This window comes from Musca domestica, unplaced genomic scaffold (genome assembly GCF_030504385.1).
Source record: "Musca domestica strain aabys unplaced genomic scaffold, Musca_domestica.polishedcontigs.V.1.1 24, whole genome shotgun sequence".
Classification (NCBI taxonomy): domain Eukaryota; kingdom Metazoa; phylum Arthropoda; class Insecta; order Diptera; family Muscidae; genus Musca; species Musca domestica.
This window is the reverse complement of record NW_026712272.1, coordinates 4,461,053-4,476,375: the sequence shown is the minus strand read 5'-3', so window position 1 is coordinate 4,476,375 and position 15,323 is coordinate 4,461,053. Positions and strand designations below refer to the sequence as shown.

Below are 15,323 nucleotides of genomic sequence, written 5' to 3'. Positions count from 1 at the left end.
AAACTTCCCCTAATAATGTAAATAAATATCAACAGATAACCTAAGTTATCCCGTTTCCCTCTGATAAACATGTCCACCCTTGCATCCTTGCAAAGCAGCGGATGAAAACATATGTTCTTTTTTGAATGGATGTGGAGTGTTTGTTGGTAAACAAAATCGTGAAGCATGCAACACGTGTTTAGAATGCAATGAGCCCCCCCCCCCCCCCTCTTTTGGATAAGATAAACAATACTTGACTACATTTAGGCGCATGCGTCAAATAAATGGAGAAAAAACACACAAAGAATCAAGAAGCAACCACCATTTGTCAAAATGACAGTTTAGATAAAAATGCAAAAAGAGTATCGATTTTTTTTTTGGTGATAACAGACGTAGAAATTCTTGTTGCTCATGGAAAAATAATAAAAATTACAAGAATAGACAAAAAAAGTTAAATAATTTGAAAACTAAAGCATAAGCAAAAGGCTTACGAATAGAATACATAAATGTAGCAGACTTTTGGGTGTATTTTTCCAAAAAACAAGTGCCAAAGTGCGTAGATAAAAATACCATATTTGTTATTTTGATTTGCAAGCAGTATTTTCCGGCAATGATAAATATGAGACCATATGTGCCCTCAAATCGTATCGCCATACGCGATTCCATTGATGAAGACATTAGCGATGATGTCGATGATGAAGTTTTCATCAAAGATTCCAAAACATCCAAGGTATTTTCTTCAGTAAAAAATATACAAAAAATAATGAAATTACCCATTGACCCCTTCCACTGCAGATGAGTGAAGAAAAGGGCCTGAAACGCCCGCTGATGGCTCCGCGACGTAAAAACGGTAAAACACACTCCTCATCGCCCATCATGAAAAAGCATCGACGCTGTTGTTGGCGTTGCTGTGAACCTTTTTGTTATGGTCTAGCTGCCTTAACCATTGTCATAGCCTTAATCAGTTTGATTGCCCTTATCCTCACCATGGTACCGGTATCAATGCAAAAGCTTAAAGGTTGGCTCCATAATCAGCGTACGGGCCCCGCCATGGGCCTACTCGATGACGGCCAACGTTCATACGGTGATAGTATGGGCAGTGAATTTGTTCCTTGCACCCAAATAAGTGTCCAGAAATTGTGGTCACGTACATTTCCGCGCATGAACAGTGAAAGTCCTGTCCGCAAGACAGATCTTAATAGAGATGGTATTATGGATATTGTGTTTGGATTTGGTGTTGATGACAACATCCAATATGAGGGTTATCCTCTGCCCAAATGTAAAAGTCCCATACAGGGAGATGAAGTGCCTTGTGAGGGTGGTGTTATAGCGGTGAGCGGTATGAATGGTGATCTTTTGTGGCAGACATGGAGTGTGGCAAATGTTTTCTCTCTGCTGTGTACGATGGATATTAATCGAGACGGTTATACGGATTGTGTTGCAGCTGGACGATTGGGGGTGAGTTGTGAGATTAAAAATTTGATGTAATGTAAAAAAAAGTATGTTATCCAAGATTGTTGGATAACTTATTATATCCACAACTTGTGGATAATTTTTATGCAGCTAGTAGATATGTGTATTATATTAAACTTGTAGATAATTAATATATATTATCCACGACATTTCGATCAAATTCAAGCCTCATCCACGACTTGTTGAATTTTGATTTCGTATTATCCCATGACTTGTACATAATTTATATCCAGAGACTCTTGAAAAATGAATATGTATCATCGAACATTTGTGAATAAAGCCGCAATCAGACGAAATGTTTTTTCAATATGTTTAAGACAAATTTTCCATATGTAGAAGTTGCACATATCGTATGATACATGGACGAAATTTCAGATGAAAAATACAGAAGTTAGTACACACGTACTTTTCAATCACAGCGAGCCCTATTTCTATCGATAAATATAATTTCATCAAAATTTTTATTTGTTTTTTTTTTTTTGGGTGAAAAAAAATAAAATTAAATTTGTGGTTACGATCTCGTCACTTGGGTAAAAAAAAGTTTTTTTTTTGTCATAGGAGTTATTTTTAAAATAACTTCTGGGGAGAACATCCCAGACAAAAAAACAAGGGAACTGATGAGGATTGGTGGCTCTTTCTGAAACCTAGGTATTCCCTGCCTTACCCCCTGGTAAATTATATCGTCGCTCTCCACTAATAAACAAACTTTGTTTTTATAAAAAACAACAATAAAGGGATTAAGCCTGACCATTTTGCAACAACAAAATACAATGGTATCTCGAACAAACAAGCCAACACTGTTCTGGTAAAAAAAAAACAATTAAAAGTTTTATAATTTTTCATATAATACCATATAATAACAGACTAATCCAAAGAAAACTAAAAAAGCATATGCAAGTGTGTGATTGCAAAAATTATGAGTCATATGTAAAGTGGCAATTTTGACGTACACACGGAAATACACATGGAAAATAATATTTTGTGACAATTCATAAAGAGATTACAGAGCCGCACTAAAATCCTGCCGTCGTTTTTCATTATAATTTGACATTAATATGTCTAGCCATTACTTCAAGCTTGTTATGTACTTGCACCTTTATTCTTCTTCATTATTCATTCTTAGGGTCTAAATACATAAGAAGCTTGAAGTCATGGCTAGGCATATTTTGTGACATTTCATAAAGGGATTACAGAGCCGCACTAAAATCCTGCCGTCGTTTTCCATTATTATTTGACATTAATATGCCTAGCCATGACTTCAAGCTTGCTTGCACCTTTATGCTTCTTTATTATTCATTCTTATTCCATTTCGTTGACAATATTAATCAGCTACCACATTTGATATTACAATCTTTTATATCTTTTCTGCAAAAGAACTATTCTCGCGTTATCATTTCATCCATTGTTGCCACATTTTTAATAAACGTGTTTTCTAGACAACTCAGTCGTCTACTCTCAGCTTTCCTCGGAGAAAAAATATCTACTATGATATCTTATATTTTGAAGCATGAATACTGGGACATTCCATTTCGGCTTAACTTGTCAAATTTCGCTGAATCTTTTCCCGTTTTGTAACTCTTCAAAATATTCATAATAGACCCTACAGCGTAAAATTTTGCACACATGTGCTCATTAAAGTTCGGCACGGAACGTTAACTTCTTTGTCTCTACGACTTTTTTGTGTGCAGTTTATTTATATTTAGTCGTCAGATTTCGTATTTTTCTGGTTTCTTCGTTTTCTTTGTTATCTGTGCTTCTTCTTTCCGACTTAAGGTGGGAATACAATTAGCACATATTCTCACCTTTATTTTTTCGCTCTCTTTCGGAAATTAACAAAGGAGCCTAGGGCCAAAAAGTCGAACTAAGTCAACCTGAAACTCCTTTGTTCATCTACGATGAAGCCAGCCAAATATGCGCTATTTCCGCCCTTAGAGGCAATTGATGTTTGAAAATATGTGGTGACTTTCTGCAAGGAAAATAATGCATCTTGCCATGTATTATCATAAGCAAATAACATTTTAAGATTTGTTGTTATTGTTGCAACGCAAAATGAAAAAAACGCCGTTGCGGAAACATTTGCGACTTTGGAGTGTACTGCAAAACTAATGCTGTACCCAGTGATGCTTTTCGTTAATATGTAGCCTCCGCATCAGATTTAAAATAAATCCGGTTGTATGAAGACCTATCTTTGTAATCTAGTTGAACAAATCTGGATTGATAATCAGGGTTAACCCGGATGAATTTTGTGTCTAAATGCACTATCAGTTACCCACGTCGTTTGAATAAAATATCAACGGCTTTTGGATAATCTAAAGGTACGGTCACACTGGGCAAATATTTGATCGAAATTTTTTTTCCCATTTTTGACTGAACAAATGTGAAATTCATACAGAGTTGATTCGATGTTCACATTACAGTCAAATATTTGACAGATTTTGTTTGTTCAAGCAGTCACCGAACAGCGTCAAAGAGTGCTATGGGAAAACATGTTTGACACATGTTCACATTCGTAAAATATATTTTCACATTAAATTGTTTGATCAAACTGTGAGGAAACATAAGTTTATTTGGCCGAGAGAAATAGACAGAGAGAGAGTGAAAGAGAGACATAAAGAAAATGTAGTTTCGGGTATAATTTATTTGGAGAAGGGAAGCAAAAGACCAGCTGTTGTGGAATAAATTCCTTGTTAGAACAATTTTATTTGGCATTTTTGTTTGTATCATGGTAGAAGAATACAGGTAGTTACATCGACATAGCTGCTGAGACAATGAACTGTCAAAACAATTTTGGAATTTAAAATAATGAATGAAATATTATTGAAATTTGTAAAAAATGTTGAAAAATATATATCATTGCAACCTCCGATTTTTCGCCGTATAAGAAAACGTAGAAAAATCGACTTATTTTTATCAAAACATTTCAAAATTTTTGACATATCATTGTTTCAAGCGTTGATGCATCTACCTATATCCTGTAATTTTGTTTTCCCAAAATCAGCTGTTTTTGTATTTACCGTCAAATAATATTTGATGGTCAGATTGTGACAAATAAATATTTCACATTTGTCGTCAAATATTTGCCCAATGTAACCTTACCTTAAGTACAATATATGCGTAGATGCACATGATGCCTTTTGTATGTCTTCTATATGAAGTTTATACATTATCCTCGTCTTTCGGATAAAATTCATAAATTATCTGCAAATTTGGATATAATACATCATTCGCGACATCTAATCAGAGATATTTTTTTTTCCTCCACAAATTGGCAACTAGCAATTTCTAGCAATATGTGAATACAATGTGTTGCCAGACAGCTTTAAATTTAATTTTCTTAGGTAGAGTACACATTACCAATGTCTTTAATATTTCAGTTGATTATTTAGCAGAAGCAAATGTCATAGAATCAATAACTGTTATGACGTGTTTCCATTCAATAGCGCATTATCATACAAAATATCTTCCTTGGTTTACCCTAATAATTGATGAATGACGAAAATTTAATGTATATTTTCTAGCCAAATGTATTGTGATCGACTAAATCGGGTTAATCCGCGTAGATAAATTTTATGTTAACGTACTTCTTGCAGTTCTGGAACAGACCATACCTATTTAATATTTTTTATACAAATTGTGAAAACTCGCCACTGCTTTTATTAACACATTCTCACGTGGTGTTTCAGATGATATTCGCCATTAATGGACGCAATGGCAACAATATTTGGGAATTTCGTGAAATTGAAGTTGAAACCAATTCTCCAATTGTTATGGATTTATACACCATAAATATTGTACGAGATCTTGATGGCGATGAAGTACCAGAAATAATAGCTGTACATTTGGAAGAAAGAGAAGAATCTAAGGCCGGACATATTAAGGTGATTTCTGGTAAAACCGGTAAAGTTATACGAACCATACCGACACCGTATAAAGAGGAGGTATTTGTACCAATACAAGTTATTACCCAAGAAGATGGCACTGAGTTACTACTAATTATAACGGGAGGTCAATCGACCCCTGGCGGCGTTTACACCATACGTTTGATGTCATTAATGAAATATACCAGTGAAAAAGATTTCAATGCCATATACAGGCATAAACATTCTGGTTTAATGGTTCCTTCAGTATTGGCTGATATAACGGGTGATAAAATTGCCGATATTGTTGTGTCATCATTTAACTCTACCGTAATGGCATTTGATGGTCGCAACTTTTCCATGTTATGGAATTTCACTTTCCATTCGAGTGAAAGTGTGAGTGCCATAGTACCGGGTCACTTCAATCATGATGATATACCCGACTTTATGGTGAAATATAATACGGGCCCTGGATTTCCGGTATACTATTATTCTCAGACCACAATATTGGATGGTAGAACGGGTAAACCATTACTTGATGCCATGATGACCGATTCGGGTGGTTCGAATAGTTTGCTGGGCGGTGTTTCTATTTCGCAAACATTTGGTGGTGATTTCTTTTTGCATTGGCAAATGCAGTGTCGCGATAAAATGGATGTCAAGGATGCGTATGAATTTGTACCAGGTAAGGGGGATAGCGGGGAAAGGAGATAATTTTTGTTGATATATATTTTTTTGCAGATAGCGATATAATTCTCCAGGCCAGAGCGGATACTTGTCGTTTGAGATACAACACATCGAGTGTTGTAAAATTGTATGCCATCGCTCGACATATTGAGCCACCGGGAGCGGTGCTTTTTAGTACAGGTATGTTTACATAGGGCAAAATGAATGATCATATGAATAATATGATATCAGTGAAAGCTATACCGTACACCTAAAGCAAAGTCACATGTTTGTTTTTTTGACAACTCAAAAGGAAAGGTCCGCGGTTTCCTCAATTCCATCACATATGTATAAATAAGTCAAATGAAATCGTCTATCTTCGATTCCATTGCATAAACGTCAAATGAAGTCGAGTAGATTTCATTTGACGTATATGCAATGGAATTGACAGTTAAAATCCACTGGATTTGTTATGAGCATGACGTAATAACAAGGTGTTCCTGCAAAATTAAAAAAAAAAAAAAACAGATGAGAAATCAAAATTTGTTTACACCTTTTTGACTATTGTTTATCTTCTGTTCTGTGCTTTCAATCACAATAGTGCATTTTGACATTACATTTGGTCACGAGTGTGGGCTTTTATGAAATGTCAAATTATAAAGGAATATCAGAGTCACATAAAATTTCAACGGCGGTAGAATTGAACATTTTAGGACACCCCATGATTTGATTTTTCTATTTTCCCTTAGATGATCTTGAAGTCCATCTGAATCGAACACAACCCAGCACTTTGTCAAATCCCCCACAAAAGACACCAAAATCTCCTCTCAAACATCCAAAGCTATTGAAAAAGCTTTTGGCCAATAAAGAGCTCTTGGAACGTGTTGTTGCCGCTGAAAATCTGGAACATTTGGAAAAGTCAAAAAATCAATTTCGACAGGAAACCGCCAGAGATCGTTTCGTAACACCAGAGTTGATACAAGAAGCATTAGAGAAAAATGAGATGCCCGTGGTAGATGCCTACGATGCTTTGAAACAACAATTGAATGTTCCGTATTATGGCGGAGCATTTGCCGGAAACGCGCCCATTAGGGAATTTGTAAGTTGCGTCTATGAATTATACGTAAAAACACAGGTATATTGCTGATCTGGCCAAACAATAAAACCCAAAACAGAATCAATGTTTGATCTTTACGCGTTGGTATAATAAAGAAAGTCTATGTAGAATCGAGCCCAAAGACAGAATCAATGCTTGGCAGTGCAGTGGCACAGAAAATCCAAAATATATCAAATGTTCAAGCTATAACACGCGCAACAGCACCCAGTCTTATTGTATTTTGTGTTCTATTCTTTATTAATGCCAACGCGTAGAGACTAAACTTTGATTCTGTTTTGGGTTATATTTTTTGGCTAGCTCTGCAAAATACCCGTGTTCGTATCGATTTCGAAATCTCAATTCACACCTGCCACTATTTTTTTTTTTTTTTCGAAAAACAATGTTTATTTTTTATTCGATTTTTTAGAAGCTTTCATTCTGTTTTGCTGTTCTTTGTCGAAATTAGATTCACTTCAATTCCTTCCTTTCCAGCAAAAAGACTACGAACTTGAACAACCACAACGCACAGCAGTCGACTATGAAAACGTCTATCCCGATTCAGAAATACCCGAAATTGTACCACCGAACGATCATCCCATTCGTCTACGAACTAAATATCCCGGAAATCGTGATATACGCAGTGATGTTCCTACATTCGAAGATGATGCGGATGCCAATGCAACATCAAGTCTTCCCAAAGGAGGTGTCCCCTCAAATAAACTCGATAAGGAGGAGCCGTTAAGTTTATGGGATTTGGAAAGGGAAAAAGAAGAGAGGGATGCCATGAAAAAAGAACAAAACTATGAAATGCGAACTAATGAAATCGAGGAGGAACAGAGAGCTGATGTGCAGCCACAATTTGATGACGTTAATATTGAGAAGAAACGACGACGTCGCCGGCGTAGACGTCAAAGTGAAGAATCTAGTACAGAATCAGTTGGTGGTGGTGCTGAAAAGACAGATAATGATGAATGGTTTTTGGCTTCCATATCTTCAACCGGAGTCCTCATGAAGTCGTTGAACAATACTAGATCAGCGATAGATTTTGCATTTGTCCTGAATATCCGAGAATCCGAAGCTTTTCCACCGTTATTCTTGCCACAGGACTTAAATTGTATTGAGGAGAAAATAAGCGCCTACAAAAGTAAGTAATTCCGTTTGAAACCCACTTTCTGGGTATCGAATAAATAAGCAGCATGGCATCATGGCTAGGCATATTATTGTCAAATTATTAGGAGAAAAGACATCAGGATTCGGCTGCGGCTCTGACATCCCTTTATAATATGCCATAATATAGATTTCAAGCTGCTTTTGTACATACCCACACCTTAAGAACTTATAAATAAAAACAATTAATTGTTCAGTTCCACAATCTGCAAGAATCAACTAGTTTTGCAATTTTTCTCGATCTCATAAAAGAAATACCTATTAAAAATACATTCTTGCAGTTCTGAAAAGAGCATTAATTAGTGCAGAACAAGATTGTGACAAAGAAGATTTATTACATGTAAACCTGTTATTATTATATTGACCTTTGTAAATGCAGTGTCCATATAATTCTAGTGGGGTATACACCATGGTATCATGATACACATAATTTAACTTGTTTGTCATTATTTAATTTTTATTATTTAATTTATTTATTTAATTGTTATTCAATTTTTCAGGCTACACCATGGATAATCAACGGGCTTTGCGACGGCAATTCCTAAAGCAATGTCTCAATGAACGCATGATAAACATCAATCCCGAAATGCCCAAATATGAGTCACAATTGGTAATCACTCGTCTGAGTATAACATGTACATGCCGTTCTTTGCAGCCCGGTGAAGTATGTTCCGAATTAGATGACATTGAAACTCAAAGGTGGACAGAATTTATGGGTAATGATGGCAATGGATTTTACAGCAATTGAAAAAAACGGAAAAGAGAAAAAGAAGAAGTATTTAGTGTCAAGATGGTTGGTTAGCTTTTTTCCAAACGAAAGGTTGCGAAATGTTAATTATTTGCTACAAGAAATATGGAAAATGTGGCAAAGCTTTGTAATACAAAGATCATATTGAATGTCTATGCATCATCTATGCCTCAAGATTTTTTTCTATTAGAAAGGAGGACTTCATCCAGACATACAAGTGCACAAAAGTTTTGATTTTTGTTTGTTTTATTTACTGGTTTTGTTTTCTAAACTTTACAAAATAAAAGAAGTATGCACACATTTTTTCTCGACAGACTCTTAACTTTTTTCGAACTTAATATTTATAAGTCTTTTACAATTTTGTTTTACGAAATATTAAAATATGTACGTATTTATGTATAGAATATATTCATGACTTTTTGTGAGATATATAGTTTTATCAATCGAACCCTGTGTAAACACTGTAAAATTTAAAGCAAAGAATTTATTTAGAACATACCCAAATACAAAATATTAATTCAAACATTTTATTAAAACTATTTGTAGTGTAGTGTTGCGTTTTAATCGGTATTTGGAGGGAGTTGTGGGGAACTGTTTATTTTTTGAAAATAGGTAATGTGGTATATACACCTTGAGCATCCATATTTTGTATGTATCATTTTTCGCTTTTTTCTATTAATTTTTATGTTAAAAGACTCTAAATTATACTTTTCCAATGAAAATACGGTTCGCTGTTTATCGAAAGCGTAAGCATATACTTTACTCATGTATTTCATAACATGATATGTGCAATATCTAGATGTGGTAAATATGGCATTATATATGTAAAAACATTTCGTCTGATAGAGCCTTCATCGGAAAAAGCGAAGGTAAAGCCGAACTACATATCCCTAGTACAAATTGAAGTCTATGACGAAGGAAAAGTTACACATTTTGGGTTTAGTAAGAGGAAATGTCACATTAAATACTATGAACGTAACCAATTATCGGTCTGTTTCAGAACTGCAAGAATGTAAAAGTTTATACCCAAACTGAAAGTGAGGGAAATTCATCTGAAATGACGACACACTACCTATTGTGAATGATTGGTTGGCGCGCACCTTAGACAGCTGTGTATGAGAAGTTAACGCCGAAGGTTATACCATTTGCCGCCGTTGGTAAAAATGTAACGGCGTGGTAACTTCGTTGTAGTCAACAAGATTCTCGTGTTTAACGTACGTTTGTTTCATTTGTCCTTTTGTTTTTTTTGGCGAATAAAATTACTAAATCATCTAGTTATTCGAGTAAATTCGCGCGGTCTTTTACGCTGTAATGTCTGGTTTTTCATTTGGAGCGCCAGCAGCCGGTAGTACGCCGGTAGCTCAGCCAACGTCTAGTTTTTCGTTTGGAGCACCGGCAACAGCCCCAGCAACGCAAACCACAGGCTTTTCATTTGGAGCACCAAAGACGACAGCCGCACCAACATTGGGCGGTTTTGGTGCAACAGCGGCAGCTCCGGCCTTTGGTGCAGCTGCTACTCCGGCTTTTGGGGCACAATCTGCGGCGCCAACTTTGGGCACAGCAGCAGCGCCGGCCTTCGGAGCAGCAACTCCGGCAACATCTGCACCAGCGTTTGGCAGTACTTCATTCAGTTTTGGAGCACCAACCAGCACTGCGGCAACATCAAGCGCACCAACCGCAGGATCGACATTCGGTTTTGGAGCCGCATCAAGTGCTCCCGCGGCGAGTACAGCACCCACATTGTCCTTTGGGGCCGGAGCTGCAACATCTGCTGCCAACACTTTACCAACTTTGGGTGGTCTGGGCGGTGCTGCGGCAACAGGCACCAACTTTTCATTTGGCAAACCAGCTACAACCACATCGGCTAGCTTAAATTTTGGTACCAACACCACAACTACTTTGGGTGGTGGGGGTCTCTTTGGTAAGCCGGCCACAACTGCAGCTACTGCCACCGCACCAACACCATTTGTAGGTTTGGGAGGCATAGATGTTAGTTCCAATAAACCCAAACCTGGAGAATCGAAACAAGATATCAAAGTTAAGGAGACCCAAGTGCCGGATGAAATTGCCCGCACCGTTGATTCTCTCAAGACATACATAAAAACACAAAAAACCCTATCGTCCGATATCGGCAGGACTTCCACCTCGAAATTGACAAATGTCTCTAGTGAAATTATGAATCTGCAATGGGCGCTGCAAGAGATTGCCAATTCCGTAGAAGCCAATTATAATCAAATTAAATTGTTGCGCAAAGAAACCTCCAAAACAATACAATCTGTGGAAATGGCCCAACGAACACAAGATACTCCCGTAGGCTTACAGTTTGAAAACGATGCACCATTTCAATTCTTTCAAAATCTTGTTGCCAAATATGAACATGATTTGATAAATTTCCGTGAACAAATCGCCCTCACCGAACGACATATGCACTCGCTGACAAATCCCCAAAATGTTGCACCTGAAGATCTGAAGCGTGGCTTTCAACAAATCAATGAAAGTTTTATTTCCCTGGCGGGTCGACTGCATGAACTCCATCAAAAGGTCGAGGCTCAAAAGGAACAATATTTGAATTTACGCAAATATCGTTTACGTGATAATACAGATGTCTTTGCCAAATTGGAAAAGCCAGAAACAAAAGCGGATACCTCACGAATTACAGCGGGTCCCACACCATTCTCCAATATTACAGCGATAAGTAATTTTGGTAAATCATTTGGAAATTCAACATTACATTCTGCTGCTCAGGGTTCTGCCACGCAACCAGGGAAGTGAGATAAGTGCATGGAAAGATAGTAAAAGGAGCGACATCAGGGTGGATCAGCATGACAATTTCCGATATATATGGTTTGTGACCATATTGGATATTGTGGAATTTTTGTTTATGAAAAATGTTGAAATTGCTTTTTGTATTTTGTAATATAAATTAAATAAAGAATAATTGATATATGAATAGAAAGAAGAAATCTTGTAAATCGTCACCTCATATGATAAGCAAGAAACACAGTATGTTTATAGTCAATGGAAGATTAGCAGAAGACTCGGTATAAAGAAGTTCCAAAACATCTACAGAAGAAGTCCAAGATTTAACAACTCCTCGATCTATAGAAGGCCCCCAAATATTTTCTACCTATAGAAATGATGAAACTGGTATTCTATAGAGCTTCTCTCTCCCGGGTTCTTTTACCTTTAGACTTTCAAAAGGTGTATTTTTTTTGAAAGTCCTGCGAAGGTCTTTAAATTGTATTATTCCCCCGTAAATATAAGCCAACTTTAAATTTTATTGTAACATTTTTTTCATTCTCTTTATTTTAGCAGTTCCTTGAGTACTAAATTGTTTATAAGTTCGCTTATTATGTCAGCCCAGCATCTTATAATGTCGATAATTTAACTTTCAATATCTTTTTTCATTATATAAAAATCAAGTTTTTTTTCGAAAGCGTTATGGACATTATGGAAAACGTTTGACATTTAAACTAAATGTGGCTCGATTATAATGGACCCAACCAACAAAAGGCAATTGTAAAAAATAAAAAGTTTCAAACGTATAAAATAAATCAATGACCATGTTTCGTTTTGTGTTGATTTGTTGTTTAAGAAAGAAGCGCCAATAAATGAGTAAATAGACGTTAAACGTATTTATCATTTCTTAACAATTTGTATAACATCTTCATCGGCCATAATGTGACCAATGCCAACACGTTGTGGTGAATACTTTGTGGAAGTACCCCAGACTAAGGCATATTTGAATTGGGCAGCCAAAGTACGATGAATGGCATGACAGACATACTCGACACTGACACCCTGAAAGAAGAACAATTTTTATTTTAAATTACCCCTGAATTGTATTATGGCCGCTTACCTTTCTCAAAATCAAACCATCATCGAAATCTGGTGGTGCACCTGGTTTCTTGGTATATACTCGAATTAGCTGCAACGCATCCCACAATGCCTCCAACAGATAGTCTAAATTCAATTTCATATTACAACTAACCACAATGGAATGGGGTTGCCGCGCCAAACGATCCACTTCTTCGATAGAGATTTGATCGATTTTATTGTAGACATATAGACATGGTAAATAGACACGATTCGCTGTCACAACATCAATAAATTCATCTGTGGTACAGTCTTCACGGAACAAAACCTCAGCATTGAATATCTTAAATGAGTGTAATATCATTTGGACCATTTTCTCGTTACATTTGGTAAGGGTGCATGTCGAATTGAAACTCAGGCCGCCACCTTTCTTTTGTTTAAAGTAAATGTTGGGTTTTCGTTTATTCAGACGTATTCCCACAGATTCCAATTCACGTTCCAGCAAGTCGCGATGTACATTCGGTTTGGTGGCATCCAACATCATAACAACCAAATCAGCTGTACGGGCAACAGCAATAACTTGACGACCTCTACCTTTACCCTAAAAGAGAGAAAATAAATTATGTATAAACGTTGGATTCAAGGAGTAAAAAGTGATGTATCTATTTGCATAAGCTAAACATTATACGAATATGATGTACAAGATGGAAGTCAAAAGTAACATGCCATTGAGATGTGATCTGAATGTATTTAGAATATTAAATTAACATTTAAGAACTCCTCCAGCTGAAAAGGGTATATGCATTTTTCTTGAAATACAAAATGCATAAAAACTGTAAGAATTAGAGCAACTCCAAGCTAACTACCCTATACGATAAGCACCTGACCAACTAAGATGTATGTGTTTGTGATTGAATATTTTGCACGCATAGCTAAATGGGTTAGTTCGCAATAAATCTTTACCGCATGAAGCCGATATCTTAGAATTTAGTAGCCTTTACTGATCTATTGTTTCAAATTCTAATTAGATTTTCGACACTTCCCTGAATTTGTACTCTACCACTCATTAATACTTCTATACTAAAATAAAGTATACATTTACACATTGCAAGTCGCCTACTTTTCACCCACCTGAGCGGCACCTTCAATGATACCAGGCAAATCCAACAATTGAATATTAGCTCCCTTATATTCAATGACACCGGGAATACATGTCAGCGTTGTGAACTCATAATTGGCAGCTTCGGACTCAGTTTTGGTCAGCGTCGATAGCAGAGTAGATTTACCCACGGATGGGAAACCAATCAATGCGACTCTTGCATCGCCACTCTTCAAGACATCGAAACCTTCACCTTTTTCACCCTTCTTGGCTGGTTCCAACAATTGCGAACGATATTTGGCTAATTTGGCCTTTAGTAACCCCAAATGGTATTCAGTAGCTAAAAAGGAAAGAACATATTTTATTAAAAATGTTTTGTTTAAAACTTATAACCTTGTTTTTCTCAAAAGACGTCGACGTCTTCTTCTTCAGCCACCTCATTGGATCTTGTATTCCTCGCCTACCTTTGTTCTTTTGTGTGCGAGCGATTTCTCTCTCGATTTCAGCGATTTTATCCAAAATACCCATGTTGTGTTTGTTGTTTTACTTCCTTGGCTTCGTTTTGAAATGAAATTTAGAAAGAATTCATAATAAATTATTGGCGAGAAATCGCAAATGCCTAGATTTGCAAATAAATTGAATCCGGCAATTGACAGATAGAGGTGGCAAATATGTTGATGTCAATATCGATATTTTATTATAAAAAGATCTATCGATTGATAGATTTTTCTATCGATGTTATCGGACGAAACAGCAGGAGTCAGCCGCGATTTCTCTTAAATTAAAATATGTGCTCTGTTTCAGAACCTGCAAGAATATACCATTTTTGCATGTTTTAAAGGGAAATCAGTTATAGTGGTAAAAACTTTTACATCATGCTGTTAGGGGCATAAAAAAACAACCACGCCATTGCGTTTTTACTAACGCCGGTAAATGGCATGACGTTTGGCATTGGCAATTCACACAACAGCTGGCTACGTTGCGCGCCAAATAATCATTCACAATAGCATGCGTGTCGTCATTTCTCACGAATTTCCCATTGTGAGATTAGAAACGGATTATTTATTTTAAATTTTCTGGTTAAATTATTGTTAATTAATTATTATTTATAAGTTAAAATTTCATTTTTTTCGCAGTAAATTTGATTATACTTCTCACCAAATACAATTTGTATAACTTCGTCACAGGTTGCCAGGGATCAAAGATGTAAACGAAAGGGTCGCGTACGTACTATTGGCATTATAACATTTGGTAATCCTACTTATGTTATGTTGGAAATGGATGGTTGTGGATCTGACCGGAAGACAAAACCTGACAGCATGAAGCGATTTCACCATAAACAATTAAAAACGACGTTAAGATCATTTGGGAGGAACTTTTTATACCCTTTACCATGTTGAAACTGTCCTTAAGATTCCGTAA

The 15,323-nt window shown here is 36.3% G+C and overlaps 3 protein-coding genes across 3 annotated transcripts; 2 read left to right on the top strand and 1 right to left on the bottom strand.

Annotated features, from left to right (window-relative positions):
- The first annotated feature begins 353 nt into the window (after positions 1-353).
- On the top strand, positions 354-9,525 carry LOC101894269 (uncharacterized). The gene is made up of 7 exons (XM_005183488.4): positions 354-709; positions 775-1,437; positions 5,136-5,994; positions 6,051-6,176; positions 6,725-7,074; positions 7,564-8,215; positions 8,739-9,525. Exons 1-7 carry the CDS (start codon positions 590-592, stop codon positions 8,984-8,986), a joined length of 3,018 nt encoding a protein of 1,005 aa, XP_005183545.1. The 5' UTR covers positions 354-589; the 3' UTR covers positions 8,987-9,525.
- A 612-nt stretch (positions 9,526-10,137) lies between these two features.
- On the top strand, positions 10,138-11,949 carry LOC101893590 (nuclear pore complex protein Nup58). The gene has a single exon (XM_005183484.4). It carries the CDS (start codon positions 10,298-10,300, stop codon positions 11,756-11,758), a length of 1,461 nt encoding a protein of 486 aa, XP_005183541.1. The 5' UTR covers positions 10,138-10,297; the 3' UTR covers positions 11,759-11,949.
- A 312-nt stretch (positions 11,950-12,261) lies between these two features.
- Positions 12,262-14,570, bottom strand: LOC101893757 (developmentally-regulated GTP-binding protein 2). Its single transcript, XM_005183485.4, has 4 exons — positions 14,366-14,570; positions 13,934-14,241; positions 12,846-13,403; positions 12,262-12,787 (listed from the first exon to the last, which is right to left on the bottom strand). Exons 1-4 carry the CDS (start codon positions 14,427-14,429, stop codon positions 12,626-12,628), a joined length of 1,092 nt encoding a protein of 363 aa, XP_005183542.1. The 5' UTR covers positions 14,430-14,570; the 3' UTR covers positions 12,262-12,625.
- Between the last annotated feature and the right edge of the window lie 753 nt (positions 14,571-15,323).